This window comes from Panthera pardus, unplaced genomic scaffold, assembly GCF_024362965.1.
Source record: "Panthera pardus isolate Hobbes unplaced genomic scaffold, ASM2436296v1 HiC_scaffold_6, whole genome shotgun sequence".
Classification (NCBI taxonomy): Eukaryota; Metazoa; Chordata; class Mammalia; order Carnivora; family Felidae; genus Panthera; species Panthera pardus.
In genome coordinates, this window is record NW_026526991.1 from 59993201 (window position 1) to 60012069 (window position 18869).

An 18869-nucleotide genomic window follows, 5' to 3' on the forward strand; every position below is an offset into this window, starting at 1 on the left:
TATTTCTGTATTTTGAAACATGACTGGAATGCTAAAATATAAAATTTGTTTTAGTAAATATGCTGATATGATAAATTGGGAATCACCCTGCTTTATTCCAACAAAGTAACCTTTGGAATGGGAGAAAGATAAACACATTTATTGACAAATCTAGAACATACTTACGTTTTGATATGTCTAATGATTCCAGTCATAAATACAACCCCAGATTTTCTTATTTACTTAATATGTGAGAGAGAATGCATTCATAAACTACTTCAGGATACTTTGTCATCAGTTCTCCCATGCCTCTGTTATGTAAAAGCCTCTCATACTGAGAAAAAGGCAGGCTTGAGTGCATGCAAGCTTTCTATAGCCTCTGCTCTAAGTGAAGGAATTTCTCTTTATCACTTTTATCTTTCCATATAACCACAAACATTGTTCTGACCTGAACTTAATGAAGTTCTTAAGTTCTTAAGTTCTAAGAGTTCTTTAAGTGATTTCCAGGGAATACTGCCTTATGACTGGAAGTTAAAACATTTCAAAGCTCCCTGGATAAGAGGAAGATTGACTACTATCCAAAGATAAACCAATTTTACCTTCCCTGGTTACTGTATAAATCCCCCAAGAGACCTCGGTCAAGAAAGGAAAGGTGCAAGGACAGATAAACTCAGATGTGTAGTGATGCCATGACACGCGTCTTTCCAGAAAGCTAAGTGATACAGTGAGGTAAAAGCAAAAGTGTACCTGCTAGCATATACAATCATCCTGGTTTCCCTTTGGCTGTACTTACTTTTCCTAATATGCCCATGGCACTTAGTGTACATTCAGGAGGTAATTTATTCTCAGTTCCTTTGGGACTCTTTAAATACAGAGCTGAGCCACATGGTAGTGGACTCTTCATTGAAGGTGGCACCAAAGCTTTATTAATTGATACATTCCCACTTGTATAAAGTAGAATGAATACATAAACAACTTATTTCATTTATTTTTGTTGTGCATTTTTATTATTAACTTTAAAATGAAAATGTCCTCACTGGTTACCAAATTTGTTATAAAAAATCATAAAACATAAAAACATTCTGACTTGAGTGTTAGGTTATTGCCCACCCTCTCCCAAAAACATTTGGATGAAATCCTCTGCCAGATATAAAAATCTTCCCAGAAATCCTTCATCTTGTCACCTGTCAGCCCCAACCAGCTTACTACATCTGTACTCCTTGTGACCCAACTGTGGATCTCATTATGCCTTGAAAATGCCTGTTCTGTGCTCAACAAACTTACTTATGCTCTCTTTTTCAAGTTATTAATTGTTTTTTTTTAATTTGATTATAGTGCACACACGCTGTTACATTAGTTTCAGGTGTACAGCTTAGTGTTTGACAAGTTTATACATTACACTGTGTTCACACAAGTATAGCTACCAGCTCCCATTACTTGCTATTACAATATCATTGACTGTAATCCTTTTGGTGTCTTTTATTTCCATGATTTATTCATTCCATAACAAAGTCTGTATCTCCCTCTCCCCTTCCCCCATTTTCCTACCCATCCCCCCCCTCCTCTGGCAACTATCAGTTTTTTCTCTGTATTTACAGATATGATTATGCTTTTGGTTTGTTTACTTTTTTTTTTTTAACAGCCACTTATGAGGAGAATCATATGGCATTTTTCTTTCTTGGTCTGAGTCATTTCACTTTACATGATGCCTTCTGTGTCCTTTCATGTGGTCTCATACTTCTCATTTTTCAGGGGAAAAAAAAGGTTTCTTAGTACCCTCAATATATATATGTCTAAATTTAACAGGGCTAAGGCACAGTAATATTTGACCCCTTTCTGCCATTTCAGACTCACTTCTTACCATCCACCCTCACTTTTTCCACTCCAGAATACCTGCAGTTTTATTTGTGTATTTGTTGTAATAATCTTACTTTTTCTTCTCCTTTGGGTCATTCACAGTCACATATGATCTTTACCCTGTTGGAAATGAGGAAAACGTTGGCACTTCAGTTCACTTCTACTCATTCATCAATGATATTTTATTTATATTTATTGCTTTGTTTTTACTTGAGTATTGATGACACACAAAGTTACACGAGTTTCAGGTTATAATACTGCAGTTCAGCAAGTGCATACACTGTGCTGTGTTCACCGTTTAAGAGTAGCTACCACCTGTCACAATACCACACATTTATAAAAACATTGACTGTATTCCTTATTCTGTACCTTTTATTCTCATGACCTATTTATTCCCTAACTAGAAGCCTATACCTCCCACTCCTCTTGCCTATTTTGCCCATCACCCCAACCCCTCCCATCTTGCAAAATCAATTAGTTGTCTGTAATAATGAGTTTGTTTCAGCTTTGGTTGTTTGTTAAATTTTTTTTTTTAGATTCTATATATAAGTGAAATCAGGTGGTATTTGTCTTTGTCTGTCTGGCATATTTTATGTAGCATAATCTCTATGTCCATCGATGTTGTTTTAAATAGCAATATCTCATCCTCTTTTATAGTTGAATAATGTTTCATTGTATATGTGTGTGTGTGTGTGTGTGTGTATCTGTGTGCGTGTGTGTATAATGTCTTCTTTATCCATTCATCTATGAGTGTGCACTTTGGGTTGCTTCCATATCTTGGTTTTTGTGAATAATGCTCCAAAAACTGCAGGGCTGCATATATCTTTTGGAATTGGTATTTTTAGTTGAATATTTTTATTACTTAGAATAGTAAGAAAAATGATTTGTGTTCCATAACCACTGGTTTTATGTTCACAATCATAAATCATTTACATGGGAACTTGGAATGTTTAGCTAATGAACTCAAGATTTCCTATAGCTGTATATAGCAAGATAGTGGAGATTAGAAGGTTAAAATTTCATTTTCTCTTATTAAATATTCATGATAATATTAATTCATCTTAATCAAAATTTTGATGTATTTGTGTGAAACAGTAATTTAAGGACCATATCTTTGAAGGTTTGTGTACTTTCTGGTTCCTTAAGGGGTACGTGAAGTGTTTCAACATGGGGACAAAGGAGTTATTGAGAATAGCTACTACTTTTGTCAGTGATGGCCTTTTTTCCTGCAGAATAATTAGCATATTTGGAAATGGAGGTAACAATCATGTGAGAAATACAAGAGGAGAAAAACTTTTTCTTGTCTGACTGACAGATGTGATGTACATGTAGGACAAAATCACAAACGCCAAAGTGAATAGCGAAGTAATCCAAACAAAGCAAAGGCCAATTACTTCTAGGAACCTTGCATCTGAGAATATGGTTGTACAAGGGAAAGCTAGTCACATGCAAAGTGGTCAGTGATATTAGAAGCACAGTTATCCGGCTGGAGCAGAAGTATAAGGGGTAGCATAAATGACCAGAAACATGCCCAGTCATGCACAGAGCGTAAACAGGTTGCAGAGATTCCTGTTTTTGATGGTTGTGTAATGAAGGGGTTTGCAAATGGCAACATAGTGGTCAAGGGACATGGCAATTAGGATGGGAAGTTCAGCCACCTCCATGAAAAGAAAGAAAAATTCTTCTGGGTGGCTCAGTCGGTTAAGCGTCCGACTTCAGCTCAGGTCACGATGTCACGGTTCGTGAGTTCGAGCCCCGCGTCAGGCTCTGGGATGATGGCTCGGAGCTTGCTTCCGATTCTGTGTCTCCCTCTCTCTCTGCCCCTCCCCCATTCATGCTCTGTCTCTCTCTGTCTCAAAAATAAATAAACATTAAAAAAAATTAAAATCATTAAAAAGTAGTTCATATAATTTAGATTACATTTTAAGTTTCCACAATTCTTATTTAATGTACACACATCACCAGGTTAGAGTGATGATTAGTCAGGTTTCCAGTGACACATATATGTATGTGATGAATAAAAAGATGAAAATCACAATCAGAAGATCAGGATCATCATAAAGGCCCAGCAGGACAAACTGATCATTTTGTGCTTGTTCATTTCCTTCTCTTTTCTTTCCTCTTTTTTTTAACAATATGTGACAGTGTTAATGGATTTGGAGAACATTAGGTTAGATGAAATAAGTCAGTCACATGACAGAAGAACAAAAAAAGGATAAATCCACTTTTATGAAGTGTTAAAATTGGTCAAACTCATAGAAATGGAGGATAGATGGTGGCTGCCTTGGGACAGGTTGGAGTGGCCAATGGGGAATTGATGGTAGCTGCTATAGAGTTCCATTCTGTGGGGCTCCTGGGTGGCTCAGTTGGTTAAGTGTCTGACTTTGGCTCACATCATGAAATTTTGGCCATGAGTTCAAGCCCTGTGTCAGGCTCTGTGCTGACAGCTCAGAGCCTGAAGCCTGCTTTGGATTCTTTGTCTCCCTCTCTCTCTGCCCCTCCCCCACTCATGCGCTCGCTCTCTCTCTCTCTCTCTCTCTCACACACACACACTCACTCAAAAATACACATTAAGAAGAAAAAAGTTAAGTTCTGTTAGAGGAATAAGTTCTGAGAATGTTGAAGATGAATATTGTTGAAGAACATTGTTTGCTGTAGTACATTTGCTTACAGTTAATACTATATTGTGCTTTTTAAGAAATAAGAGGGTAGATCTTGTGTTAAATATTCTCACCACTTAATAAATATAATTTGTACTGATTCCAAACTATAGCGGTTAGATATAAAGACCAATATTAACAATAACAATCACTGTTATTTATTGTTAGCTGTTTATACTATATGCCTGACAGGTTCATTTCCATCCCTAAGTACATTATATATGCCAGATTTATCTGACACCTGCCTTATCAATGGGGAAGAATATGTTGAGAGGTTATAGAAACCCTCAGTTTGCCAACTATTTGCCTTATTTAGCATACAAATTATACTTCAGAGAAGATGAAATTGAGAAACCATGCATAGGTTTTCCCTTACATTTTGAGTCTCCTTCATTTTTCTATATTTTGTTTGTTTCTCAACAACTCCTGTGATGTATTCCTCAATTGAATAAATTACATAGTGATCATTAGGCATGTTGGGCTACTAATTAGGATTGTAGTATATTTTCTATTACTAAAAAGTAGTTCATATAATTTAGATTACATTTTAAGTTTCCACAATTCTTATTTAATGTACACACACACACACACACATACACATCTTTCCAAAATACTTTAGGCACTTAATGCCTTACATAGAGTGAGTGGAAGAATATTATCAGGTGATATTTTATTTTATATGAAATGGATAAATTTTCTTCTTATGAAGCTTTTATTTTCTATGAAACCTAAATGATTTTGTTTAGGCATTAAATAATTTAGATACATTTCCTGTTGGAAACTTGTCCAAAACTAGAGAAGAAGCTATACATATGTATTTCAGCATAGTCAGAAAATGGAGCTTACCCTCCATGGAATTAGAGAAAGTGACTTATCTTACATATCTAAAATAGATATTGCTTCACTATTGTCACACAATATGTGTACACATGTATATGCATATGTATGTTTACCTGTATATCTACCTATATCTACTGAGTACAGGATTTGGAAATATGAAGATGTATTTATATTATTAAAGATCTACACTTCTTTTAGCCAATAGGTAAATTACATGCACATACTCCGTTAAGTGAGCAGTATTTCTTGGTTTTTAAATGAAAGCATTCACATGTTCCATAAATCATATGGCATTTGAATAATTTTTTCCCTAGAGAAATGGCAAGATGTTTAAGGGAAATTCTGTCAAATATCAATGAAATAATAAAATTGTGTTTTCTGTATAGAGTAAGTAAAATATCATAACAGTATTTACACAGTGTCCCCTCCATTCCTGGTGATAATGGTTTTCCTAAACAAAACTTAAAGTACAACTTTATTTTATAAAACAATTATTGCTCAAGAAGTTGCAACTAACAAAGTGTTCAGAAAATGGAACCTTTAGAAAGACGTATGAAATTACTGCAATTGAATGGGAAATATATTATAGTGCTTGTGAGCTGTTAAAAACAGAGAACAAAAGTATAAGGATGACAGGAAGCCCATTGTGATTTGAAGAAGTTCCTTGAATTTCATGTTTGTATATTTTAAATTGCTGTGCAAGTGTGTCTAATTTATGACACCACAGCATTTCATTTGCTTGAGAAAAATACTATCTTCCTTGCCCTGTCCGTGAAGGCTCGCCTGACTTGCTGATTCCTTAGGCTGTAAATAAATGGGTTCAGCATGGGGGCCACTGAGGTGTTTAGCACAGCAACTCCCTTGCTCAGAGACACTGTGTCTTTTGCTGATGGATTAATGTACATGAAAATGCAGCTGCCATAGGAGATGGAGATGACAATCATATGGGATGAACATGTGGAAAAGGCCTTTTTCCTCTGACTAGTAGAAGGAATTCTTAAAATTGTTCTGATGATATGTGTGTAAGACAGAAATATCAAGGCCAAAGTGAACATTAAAGTGAACACAGCACAGGAAAACCCCAGCGCCTCTAAGAATTTTGTGTCTGAACAGGAAAGTTGCAGCAGGGGAAAATAATCACAGGTAAAATGGTCAATAATATTAGACCTACAGTAATTAAGGTTTAGGAGCAACATGAGTGCGGGGAATACGATTAAGAATGACGTTAGCCACGAAGAGAAGACAAGGAGTATGCAGACTCTGTGATTCATGATGGTCATGTAATGCAGAGGTTTGCAGATGGCAATGTAACGGTCATAAGACATGGCGGCCAGAAGGTAAAATTCAGTGACTCCCAAGAGAATGTAAAAAAATAGCTGAGCAATGCAGTCATTAAAGGAAATGGTTTTATCTCCAGTCATCATGGTGCCCAGGAACTTGGGTATGCTGACAGTTGTGAATGAAACCTCTAATAAGGAGAAGTTTCTGAGGAAGAAATACATGGGGGTCTGGAGGTGGGAATCCAGCAGGGTAAGGGTGATAATGGTCAGGTTGCCAGTGATGCTGAGCATGTAGGTGACGAGCAGAGAGACAAAGATCACCACCTGAAGCTGTGGGTCATCTGACAATCCCAGGAGGATAAACTCTGTTATTTCTGTGTGGTTTCTCATTCCTCAGTTGCTTATTTATTGTCTTCTCCAAACCTCCAGAAGAAAGCCCGAGGAACAAACTCGAAGAGTGGTTAACAAAAGTCCAAGTGTGAAGCCAGAATTTTGCTTAAATAGTATGTCATTTCCTTTGCAGGGGAAATTTTAGGTGAATTGATAATAGCAATGACCTGTTAATTTCTTCTGTTTTGTAGGAGAAAACGCTTGTTTAGGCAGTTTTGAAAACGTTCAATATCACAAAACTTGAAGTGCTAGAGCAGGGTTTTTCCCCAGGCTTTTCTCACTCCAAATATTACCTTTTAACTTTCAGAGACATGCCTGTGACGTTTCTTTCCTGTGAGAACTACTTTGTGCTTTTGTTCCAATTGTACACCAGTTTCTTTTTCTCTGTGACTTAAACCTTAATTACACTGAGAATCCTAAAAAATGGAAAGATACTGTATTTTTTTAATATAGAGTGTGTTTTGTCCTTCAGCACTGATCAACTTTTGCTAACGCTCAGCTTTTACAATTCTTCCTAGTACCTCACAAAGTCAGATATATTACAGTCATCACTACCAGCAACCTTAGGTGTTAGAGTTACAGGCAAGAAAGAGGCAGAAAATAATTTGAGCTGGAAGAGCTTAGAACTGAGCTTGATCACATCTGAATCCCTGGCAATATTTTATAATTTTTCAGCCTATGTGTAATTATTATGACCCATGTTCCTATACAAATGATTTTTCCTTCTATTTAAAACATTATTGTTGTTGTTGAAGAATTTCCCTCAGTTAAAGAGTTACATAAGTGCTCTGCAAGAATATGGGGTAAATAGTTTAATTTCTTTATTTGCATATGGTTTCAAAATAGTTTTAATTTCTTTTTTTAAAACAAAATTTAAATGATATTATCATAGTTATTTCCGTAAGGAAGAGTGACGATATCTAGGTTTGATTCCAAGCCACTTATTAGGTATGAAGCCATGTGGTCTCTCTGTGTTACTTGTATAAATACAGTTTATTTCTCTGTATACAGGCCTATCTTACAAAGTCATCATGAGTATTAAATGAGTTAATATATATGAAGCGTTTAGAAGCATGCTTAGTATTTTAAAAAAGCCATAATAAGATTGCTCAGTGGAGAAAATGTTCTCTAACCCCTGAGCTGAAAACCTCTGGGATTAGATGGTGTCTTTTTTTAAAAGATTTACCTAAAATAAATAGTAATGAATCAATGAACACGGAGAGAATCACATAGGAACAATAACAACAACAAAAATGAGGTGGAATCACCTGGATGTATTGTACCTGTGAAAATCTTAGCTTTGTTTTTCCACTTTATGACCATGGTGACCTCTCGCCACCATGGTGTATCTGCTTCCTGCATTCCATCACACTCTCTGCCCTCCAACAATTCACTTCTCTCAATCAGCTGAGATACAATCACCACATGTAGAAATTTGCTGCACTTCAACACTGCTACCAATGGCTGCCAATGGTCGCTTAGTTTCTCTGCCTCTCCTTAGTAACAGTAATCTTTCTGAGAATGATTGTGAAACTTGCCTTAAATAAAATATGTATATGTAACTAGCCTTGTGGGTAGCGGATTTCAATGACACCTCAAATCACCTTCTTCCCAACTTCACAACACTAGGTTTAATACCCTTAGTAGGAGTCAGTCCCCTAAGAATCTTAGACTTATTCTTCCCAGCCCACCAAACATCTGTGCTGACATCTCCTGTGAACTCCTCACCACATTGTGCGTGTCTGAAAGTTAGGATGCAGTGTTGCCTTCAAAACCATGTAACACAATCTAATGCCCAGAAGAGTCACAGTAGGCTTAAAATAAACACTTGTTTAATTCATTAATTAAGTGATGTTGAGTTTGTTGTTGAATCACACCAACAGGTGAGATTCTCCATTGTATGTCCAATTCCTACCTGCATTATGTAGGTTGTGTCTTTCTTTTACAAGCTGTAGTTGCCTACTTTATCTACTTTTCAGAGTGTATTTACCTACTGGACCTAAATTCCCTGTACTGAGTAAATTTATAACAAAGGACATGTAAAGGAGCCCAATCTTTTTGGATATATAATTTTTAAAAACATCATAAAATATTATTTTAAAATTACTTTCCTTAAGGGCGCCTGGGTTGCTCTGTTGGTGGAGTGTCTAACTCTTGGTTTTGGCTCAGGTCATGAGATTATGGTTTGGGGTCAAGCCCCATGCTGCCAGCCCAAAGCCTGCTTGGGATTCTCTCTCTCTTCCTCTCTCTGCCCCTCCTCAACTTACACTGTCTCTCTCTCTCTCTCTCAAAATAAATAAATAATCTTTAAATAAAATTACTTTCATTAAATTTCTTTAACGTTCATTCTTTTAATTAAGATCATTTCTGCTCAATAACATCACTTGTCTTTGATCAGGGTTTCCTTTTCATTGAAAGTGCTAGTTTTTCCTAACACCTGGAAGTCCCAAAAGGCATTCTTATCCAATAGAAAATATCATTCTGAAAATTGAAATTTCTGTACTATTTTACTGGCATTGGAGATCCAGGAATAAAAATAGTGTATATTACTCTTCCATAGGTAATAATGTGTCAGTGCACTGTATTTTTACCACAATTTCAAGGTTTTTTTTTTTTTTTTTTTTTTGCTTTTGCTTTTTTCCTCTTACATTCCTATCAATTTTAAAACATTTTTGAAAAATAATACCATGACAGATTTACACATTCTGGCTACTGATTAAACCCTTTGTAGGAATGCACAAAGAGCTGTGAAGAAAGGTATTAATAGATAAGGAAGACTTCATGTGAACATCTGAAAGTGAATACTGACAGGCCAATTTTGTAGGACCAGAGAACACACTTGAACTGCAAAAGAGGGGCATTTGGGTGGCTCAGTGGGCTGATCGTCCCACTTTGGCTCAGATCATGATCTCACGGTTGGTGGTTTTGAGCCCTGCTTCGGGCTCTATGCTGACAGCTTAGAGCCTGGAGCCTGCTTTGTATTCTGTGTCTCCGTCTCTCTCTGCCCCTTCCCTGCTCGCACTCTGTCTGTCTCTCTCTCAAAAATAAACATAAAAAAAATTTTTTTTAAAAGAACTGTTAGAAGAGATGATCCACTATCACAGACTAGGGGGAGATATGCTATACTATTTATGTAAAGATGTTAATGAAAATTCAATGAATTGTATTCATTTACCAACATCAACTAAGCCTGATACATGTTAGGCCTTCATTCATTCAGCAGCCTTTTGGGAGAAATAAACTTCAGTGTTTAACAAGGTGCATATGATTCCTCAAGCCTGAGGCCATCCCAAGGATGTATTCATGCAGTGGATAAAGGATATCTCTAAGCATTTAACTCCTCTTTATTGTTTCTGAAGGCAGATCCATATTTCCCCCTGGAAGAACACGGTTTAGGTTAACCTCTATATTATCTTCCACCTGTTTAGTCAAAATCAAGAATCCCTTCAAGGACCCCTGAGACTGGCTCTTTGACATATTCAAAATGAAAGTTAACAATAATACTTCATTTTTGTTGAATAAGATGGCCACAAAGTACCTTCAAGGTTTCATTCTGAAAGCACCCCTGCATAAGCCCTTTCAAAGTTGTTAACCACCAATTTAGTATTAACAATGACCTGTTAGTATTGTGACTAACTTGAATTTAAATAAATAAATTTTTAAAAAAAGACAATGGGCCTTTAGATAAACTAGATACTGATAACTTCTTTGATGCCCAAGATGAGAAAGGGAATTTGTTTTAAAGGATACATTACGGACAAAAAGGATGTTTTTTTGAGAAACTAGGAGTCTTAGACTGATTCCATTTTATTTGTGGTGAATTTGGTTGTTGTTGTTAATGTCTCAGTTGCCCTGGATGGACATATCCCTTAGTAATGCAATAACTTTGAGAATCTAATTGTTTCAACTTTTTCTGTTTACTAAGTTAAACTTCGCTAGAGGTCATTAGCAAAACTTCACAAATCATAGCTTCCAAGCAATGTGCTTTATGATCAAATCACTCTTTTTTTTTTTTTTTTTTTTTTTTACCTCGTGAGTAAAGAGTTGTTCAGAGATTAGGCTCATACATTAGAGGAAAAGAAAATTGATTAATCCAGTGTCATGGGTAACATCTAGTTCTGCTTCATAATTACTCAAAATTTACTTGCAATGTTCAGTCTTGGGCTTTGGGCCATGACACAGGTGTTCTCTAAGAACTTCTTTGGGACTGAATAAAGCAAAGTCTCCCGCGGAGAACCTAGTGAGCCACTGGAAGGATTGTACCTGTAGGAGTTGGTGGCAAATACCAGTTCCTAACCTCAAGCTTTCAGTTCTTTATTTAGACATCAATAAGCAAAGAAAAGAGGGAAAGTGCATAAACTGATAATGATTATGGTATCAAAACACTATTAATTGCTTATTCATGACACTCTAGGGTAAATTACTGTCACAGAGTGTATGTGGGCCCTGCAGTTAGAGGAACGTGAGTTAAAAATACGCATGGGCTGCTTAATGGATGACTTTGGACTTTACTCAATTTCCCTAAGCATCAGTTCTGTTTATCATGGAGTTGAAATTTGAAGAGTGTTTTGGGAACTAACTGAAATAATATAATGCAAGTGCTCTATAAACTATGTGGCACTTACTATGCTTTAAGAAGAGCTGGTGTATTTACTTTATTTTCTTTTAGTTGAAATTGATTTCCAAGTCTGGGAAGATTATTAATACTATCTGTGATTGAGCAAAGCCATTATTGATTCCAATGAAATTCTAAGGACTTTTATATTCTATCTCATTTAGCCTTTATGACACATCTTTGGAACTTTTATCTTTATTCCCAAACGAAGCACCAGGGTCAGTGTGGTTTTGTACATTAGATATATTTATACAGCTGACAAGTGATAAATATAATCACAGATTCTCTAAATTAAAGTCTGTTCTCTTAAAGAAAGTATGATATAACTTGTATTCAATTAGAAACACAAGCACAGAGATGGTAATTTTCTGCATTTTATTTAATAGAGAATGAATAAATTGATATAATAAACCAAAATATACTAACATATCTTTACATTTAAAAAAATATATCCAGTTACAAAATAAAACTCCAGAATACTCTATTTGATCTAATTAAAAGTTGAACTGATAATTGATGAATCAATGATACGGTTTGGGAGACTTCCATTGCCTTCTATATGTCTGACTTACCTCTAATTTTCATACAGGCTCACTAACACGCAGAATGGCTGGATACAAAAAATACTAGCAATTGCTATTGTTGTAATCCAAGGAAACCAGTGTTCCTGGACATACGTCCTCTCCGTGAACGCCTTTGCTTTCTATGTTAATATTTTGGTCTTAAATTTTCATTTTATCTAGAGGGAATATATTTCTTTGAATGAGAAAGGAATGCATGTATAAAAGGGGAAAAAAATCAGAAGATGTTTTAAAACCATCCACTATGGCTGCTACGCAGATTCTGTATAGTATAAGCTACTTAGTGTTTTATATATTGTCTTCACTGCTGCCTCCAGGGGGATAATTCAGTGAATCCAAATTGCCAGAACAGAACTACACACAAAACACTAAGGAATATAAAGCATAATACACATTAGTATTAAAATGAGAAAAGGAAGCTGTGGGACTGTGTCTGATGAGACAGGAAAAAAAAAAAAAAAGCAAGCAAACAACCACACTAAGGGGAAAGTTCATGTCCCCTGACAGTATTTTTCAGAGATTAACAACCTAGCTCATAACACATAGCTGTACTGAATGCATCTCTAACCTGTGCCATCTTTAAAAAACTGATAATCTACTACCTAGTACTAAGTCTTTTCTTTACTCCATATTTTAATCTGCATTTCAATAATTTAATCTGCCTTTCAGTAAGAATTTTTGGTATTATAATATGGCTAATACTTTATAATTTTTTTCCTTCTCCCTCTGTTTCTCACCAGTAATGGCAGTTGAAGAGTTTCTGGTTTTGAATGATTACAGTTCCAGTTTATGTGCCAAGTATAATATTAGGAATTACTACTTTCCTACTAGACTATAATAATATAATCATGCCCAAGTAGTATAATGTGAGTGTAAAACATCAATAAAATTGTGCATGTCCTAGGTAAAAGCTATAGATATTTGCAAGTTCCCACAGATTCTTAAGTATGTGTGAAATAAACACAAGTTTTTGCCTTTGTTTTGTTTTTCAAGTCAGGTTGTCACACTGGCTGTTATGCCTCAAGACCTAAGGCAAATTACTCAACCCTTCTGAACATCAGTTTGCCCACTTGTAAGAAAGATATAATTAGTCTATGTTGCCATATAGCTGTGCAGATTAAATACCTAGGACATACCTAGTTGAGCATATAGCACAGAATAACTGCTCTCTAAAGAAGAGATAGTATTATTCATGAAATTCCTATCAAACTTTCATGTGGCATAAATATAATAGTGACTGCCTAAATATTTGTCTTTACATATTATAAAATATAATAGAAATAAACAAGGGGGAGTATATAAAAAAATAACACATGCCCTGAGCATAACTAGAAAGCAAAAGATATATGACTTTTAAATAATTTATAAGCAGTAAAATAGACATTCAACTGTATTAGCTGAGTGAGAAGAACTAGACAGATACTATAGATATTGTGCAAAAAATATAATTGTTAGAGAATTTGTTCCATATTATTTATAGCTTTAAAAAGGAAATGTAAAAAAAAAAGGAAAATGTGATATTAGTAACAGAAAATAAAATTTAAGGATAAATCAATTAAAAGAGTGTTTCCTCAAGTCTTTTTAAAACCTTTTTATTATTTGGAAATAATAAACAATCAGGAAAATGATTTATACTTTATAGCTACTGGCTATATTCAGAATTGTAAATCAGTGAGGAAATTGAACGTACAGACAGTTTGAAAGATAGACACAACATAGTTACTTTCAGTGTACAAGAAAGCTTAAGCAAATGAGCACAGTCTTGCTGCCGGAAGCTGAGCTATCCAACTAGCCTGATGGCAGGGCCCAGGCGGTGGACGGATCGGGACTGCAGGGCTGCCCATCAACAGTGAAACTTCTTGTACTCCCGATTTTATGTAATTTGGCCTTAATAAAAGTACCTGGGGAATTGTCTGTTGGGGAATTGCCCTCGACAGACCCCCTGGGAAAAGAACCATTGGGGAAAGAAAATAAGGTTTCTTAAGCTGGAGTTGGACTCTGGCACCTTGCAAATATCTGTGAGCTGCTTATGGGAGCATATTGTAGAAGTCAAAATTTTGTTTTTCCTTTAGTGGATCTTCCCAATAACATCCTTTCTTGTTAATACATACTTTCATTTGTTTCTAGAAAACACTACTTTATGAAGCAAAGTTTTGAAAGCTTGTTTTACTTGCTGGTTCCTCAGGGTATAAATAAAAGGGTTCAACATAGGGCAATTGAGGTGTTGAGAATAGCTACCCCTTTGGTCAGTGATGCTCTTTCTTTTACTGAAGGCTTGACATACATGAATATACAGCTCCCATAAGAGATGGAAATGACAATCAAGTGAGAGGAACATGTGGAGAAAACCTTTTTTCTTTGAGTAGCAGACGGATTCGCAGAATGGAGCTAAGAATGCACGTGTAGGAAAGAATCACTAATGCCAATGTGAAGAGCAGAGTAACAAAAGCAAAGTAAAAGCCAATCATCTCTAAAAGCCATGTATCTGAGCACGAGAGTTGTAAAATGGGGAAATAGTCACAGGAGAAATGATCAATTACATTGGCAGCACAGAAATCTAGCTGGAGGATGAGCATGAGTGGTGGGAAAATGGTAAGGAATCCCCCCAGCCATGACCCAAAGACCAGTAGGGTGCAGATTTTCTTGTTCATGATGGTGGTGTAGTGAAGAGGCCTGCAGATGGCAACATAGCGATCAAAAGACATGGCAGTGAGAAGAAAAAACTCAGACACACCCATGAAGATGAAGAAAAATAGCTGAGCTAAACAATCATTATAGGAAATGGTCCTAACTTTAGTAGTGATTGTCCCCCAAAATCTGGGAATAGACACACTGGTGAATGTAATTTCTAAGGAGAAATTCCACAGGAAGAAAATACATAGGACAGTCTGTCAAGGTGAGGATGATGATGGTTGGGTTTCCAGTGACACTTAATATATAAGCCTTAAGCAGAATGATAAAGATTATAGCCTAAAGCTTTCAGTCATCTGAGATGCCCAAGAGAACAAATTCTAATCATTGTATGGTTTCGCATACTGATTTTTATCATCTTTAAGCAAAATCATGAAAAACAAAACAGAGTTTGTGAATGGTAAAGGAATTGAAGGTCAAATGTTTGCACTATTAGTTCCAATGAAATGAAGCCAATGGAACTTTTTTCCTGTTTGCCTTTTTGCAATATCCACTCAATCCCATTAAGTAGAAATATTTTGCACATCCTCTGTTGAAAAGGAAAAATGTATTCTTAGGTCTATATTAAAAGTCCACTCACGAGTGACTTTATATAGCATCTGTACTTGTAACCAAATTTTCTATATGTGCAATACATCTCTTATTTATATATTTCTACAACAATATTTAGTAATTATATCTGTAGTTTAGATATTGAGATATTGTTTTCAGGTTTCCAGGATTGCATGCTTTTAGGACTGAAATATCTAATTTTAGTTTTCATTTTTATGCCATGTATAAACTTTAGTTTGTTGTAAAGCTTTGTTGGAAACTGATGACTCAAACACAATTCCTGAGCTTAATTAATAATAGCTGTCATTATTTTTATTCTTAATATACATTCTTTTTAATATGCTCATTAGATAAATGTATTTCTAATCATAAAAATATAGGACTAGAATTGTCTTAGCTGTAATAAGAGTAAAGTTCTTAATTTATGGGGAAAAAAACCTTGAAGCCAGTGATATCCATATTTACATAGATAGAGCTATATCAGTAATATAGTCCCTTTATATAATTTTTATGTTCCTCATTTAAATTAACAATTAACTTTGTTTTGTAACTATATTCACTTTGTCTTTTCACTCTTAAACTTGAGTACAAGAAGGGACTCATAAAGGAGTTTTTTTTTTTTTAATCACAAAATATCTCATTGCCTTCTTTCTAGAAGACTAAGTAAAAAATTCTCTATAAGATTTACTTTATAGAAACCACAAATTGCTAAAATGTAGTCTATATGACTTCTGTCTATGTTGTTCTCTCTTTATCTTAGCAACCAGCTTTTATTTGTGCTATTTATTGTACTTTTTTAAAAAATGAAAATCACTGGCAATGTAATATGAATCAAGTTAGTATCAGTAATTAATTCTCACATGTCACATTTTATACACTAGAATGAAATTCACTTATTACGCATTGTCACATTTCAAAGATCTCCTTTTTATGTCTGTACTTGTTTTTACAGCATTAACTGGAGAAGTCAGTAGGTGGTAAGTGTCAAAGATTGTATTGTGCCTTATTTTCCTTGCTTTATGTTTTTTCCTTGACAACCAGCATTGTCTTCCTTTAGAAAAAGACACATTTTTAGGGCACCTGGGTGGCTCAGGTTGAGCTTCCAACTTCAGCTCAGGTCATGATCTCATAGTTCATGGGTTCGAGCCCCACACTGGGCCCTGTGCTGACAGCTCAGAGCCTGGAGCCTGCTTCAGATTCTGTGTCTCCCTCTCTCTCTCTGCCCTTCCCCACTCACATTGTCTCTCTGTTTCTCAAAAATAAATAAACATTAAAAATTTTTTTAAAAAGACACATTTTTGACACATTTCAGCAAAATTGGCATATCAAAAGACAGAGACTGTTAATAGTTTTTGAACTGAAATATTAAAATATAAAATTAAAAATAGTAAATATGTTGAAGTAGTAATTTGGAGATCCCGGCAATGTATTCCAAAAAATAACCTTATTAATGGGAGAAAGATAAAAATACATTTATTCACAAATACAAAACATACTTTATTTCTGCTATGTCTAATGATCCCAGACAAAAATATAATCCCAGATTTTCTTAATTTGCTTAAAATATTGGAGGCAATGCATTCATAATCTACTTCAGGAGACTTTTTGTCATTCATTTACCCTTGCTCTGTCTATGCAGACAGAGAAAATGCAGGCTTGATTGCTATATAGCCTCTGCTAAAAGGAAAGGAATTTTTCTTTATCTCTTTTATCTTTCCATATAAGCATAAACATTGTTGTGACCTAAATTTCAAGAAATTACTATTGTAACCCTGAGAGTGCTTTAAGTAAATTTCCAGGGAATACTGCTTCCTGACTGTAAGGTAAAACATTTCAAAGCTCACTGGATATGATAAAGATTGATACTATCCAAAGATAAAACAAATTTACCTTCTCTAGTCACTCTATAAATGTATGAGAGACCAGAATAAAGAAAATCAGAATGCAGGCAAGATGGTCTTACGCGGTATAGTGATGTCATAACATCCATCTTTCCAGAAAGCTAAGCAATACAGTGAGACTAAAAGCAAACATGTGCCTACCAGTGTGTACAATCAACCTGGTTTCCCCTTGGCTGTATTTAATTTTTCTAATATGCACATGGCATTCAATCTGTACTCAGGAAATAAGTTATTCTCAGTTGCTTCGGGTTCATTAAATATAGAGCTGAACTCCACCACAGTAAACCCTTCATTGAGGGTGGCACTCAGGTTTTATTCATTTATACATCTCTACCAGAACAAAGAAGAATGAATTAGTCAAGAAAAAATTGTAATATTAAAATTTTTTTTTAATGTTTCTTTATTTTTGAGAGAGAGAGAGACAGAGTGTGAGTGGGAGAGGGTCAGAGAGAGAGTGAGACACAGAATCCGAATCAGGCTGCAGGTTCTGAACTGTCAGCACAGTGCCCGATGCGGAGCTCAAACTCATGAAGGATGAGATCAGATCTGAGCCGAAGTCAGATGCTTAACCGACTGAGCCGCCTAGGCGCCCCCGTAATATTTTTAAAAATCAGAAAGGTATTTTAAACTCATTTTTTTATTTTTTAATTTTAAGAGTTATATAGACTTAATGCCTTGAGAAATAATGTCAGAGAATCAATTATCAAATCAATGGTATATGATGTCAGATGGCATGGCCCTTATGTTTTCTAACTCATCCTCCATTTGCCCTCACATCTTCAAATCAACCAGTATTAAATATTTATAGTATATCCTTTCAGAGATTTTTTTCTGTATATTCACTCACAAACACAGTCATGTTCACACACCCAGAGGCGATTTTTTAAATATAGTAATGCAGTTTTACTACAGAAAATATTTTTGCAATTTTTCTTTTTTTCTTTTTCAGTTAACAATATACAACGGGTATCATTCCTTATAAATTTTCTAGATGGGACTCATCCTTTTATAACGAGTTCATGGAATACCAAAGGAGACTTCTAATAATTTAATAATTACATTGTTTATTAAGATTCAGGGGATTGACTTGCCATCGATTTTACATCATTTGCTACAATGCTAAGTCCATTTTTATGCTCATTTGCATATATACAAGTGCTACCTGAAAATATATATGAGTACCAAATCTTGATAGATACTTCAAAATTTCACTCCTACAGACAAGAACGTGTCCTTTTCATTGCATCCTAACCATCACAGGTATTAAAAATCATTTATACATTTTATAAAAGAGAGATAAAAATGGAGCCATAATTCACATAATGATATAGTATCATATAGATCAGATCACAGTTCCTAGATTTTGAGGTTAAAGTGACCCAATATCTTAGTAAAATTGCAAAATTTATTTAACTTACAAAATGTATTAATCCTTTATATCAGTTTCTTTATTCATAAAATGGGAGGACTAGTAGTCTCAACTCATAGGATATTGTAAAAATTAAGTGAAATAATGAATGAAA

The 18869-nt window shown here is 35.1% G+C and overlaps 2 protein-coding genes and 2 pseudogenes across 4 annotated transcripts in view; all 4 read right to left on the reverse strand.

Annotated features, from left to right (window-relative positions):
• Positions 1-18869, reverse strand: part of LOC109270281 (olfactory receptor 6C1-like) — a 155611-nt gene that overhangs the window by 39102 nt on the left and 97640 nt on the right. The window contains exon 2 of one of the 3 annotated variants that reach the window (XM_019454675.2): positions 1841-1956. The exons of the other annotated variants lie outside the window; for them this stretch is intronic. Coding sequence (XP_019310220.2) covers positions 1841-1843 — 3 coding nt within the window. The 5' untranslated portion in view covers positions 1844-1956. The remainder of the gene's footprint in view (positions 1-1840; positions 1957-18869) is intronic. 3 annotated transcript variants of the gene reach the window in all.
• On the reverse strand, positions 2902-3509 carry LOC109270229 (olfactory receptor 6C3-like; annotated as a pseudogene).
• LOC109270286 (olfactory receptor 6C1-like) lies at positions 5664-7259 on the reverse strand. Its single transcript, XM_019454682.2, has one exon. It carries the CDS (start codon positions 7004-7006, stop codon positions 6068-6070), a length of 939 nt encoding a protein of 312 aa, XP_019310227.2. The 5' UTR covers positions 7007-7259; the 3' UTR covers positions 5664-6067.
• Positions 13667-15315, reverse strand: LOC109270287 (olfactory receptor 6C3-like; annotated as a pseudogene).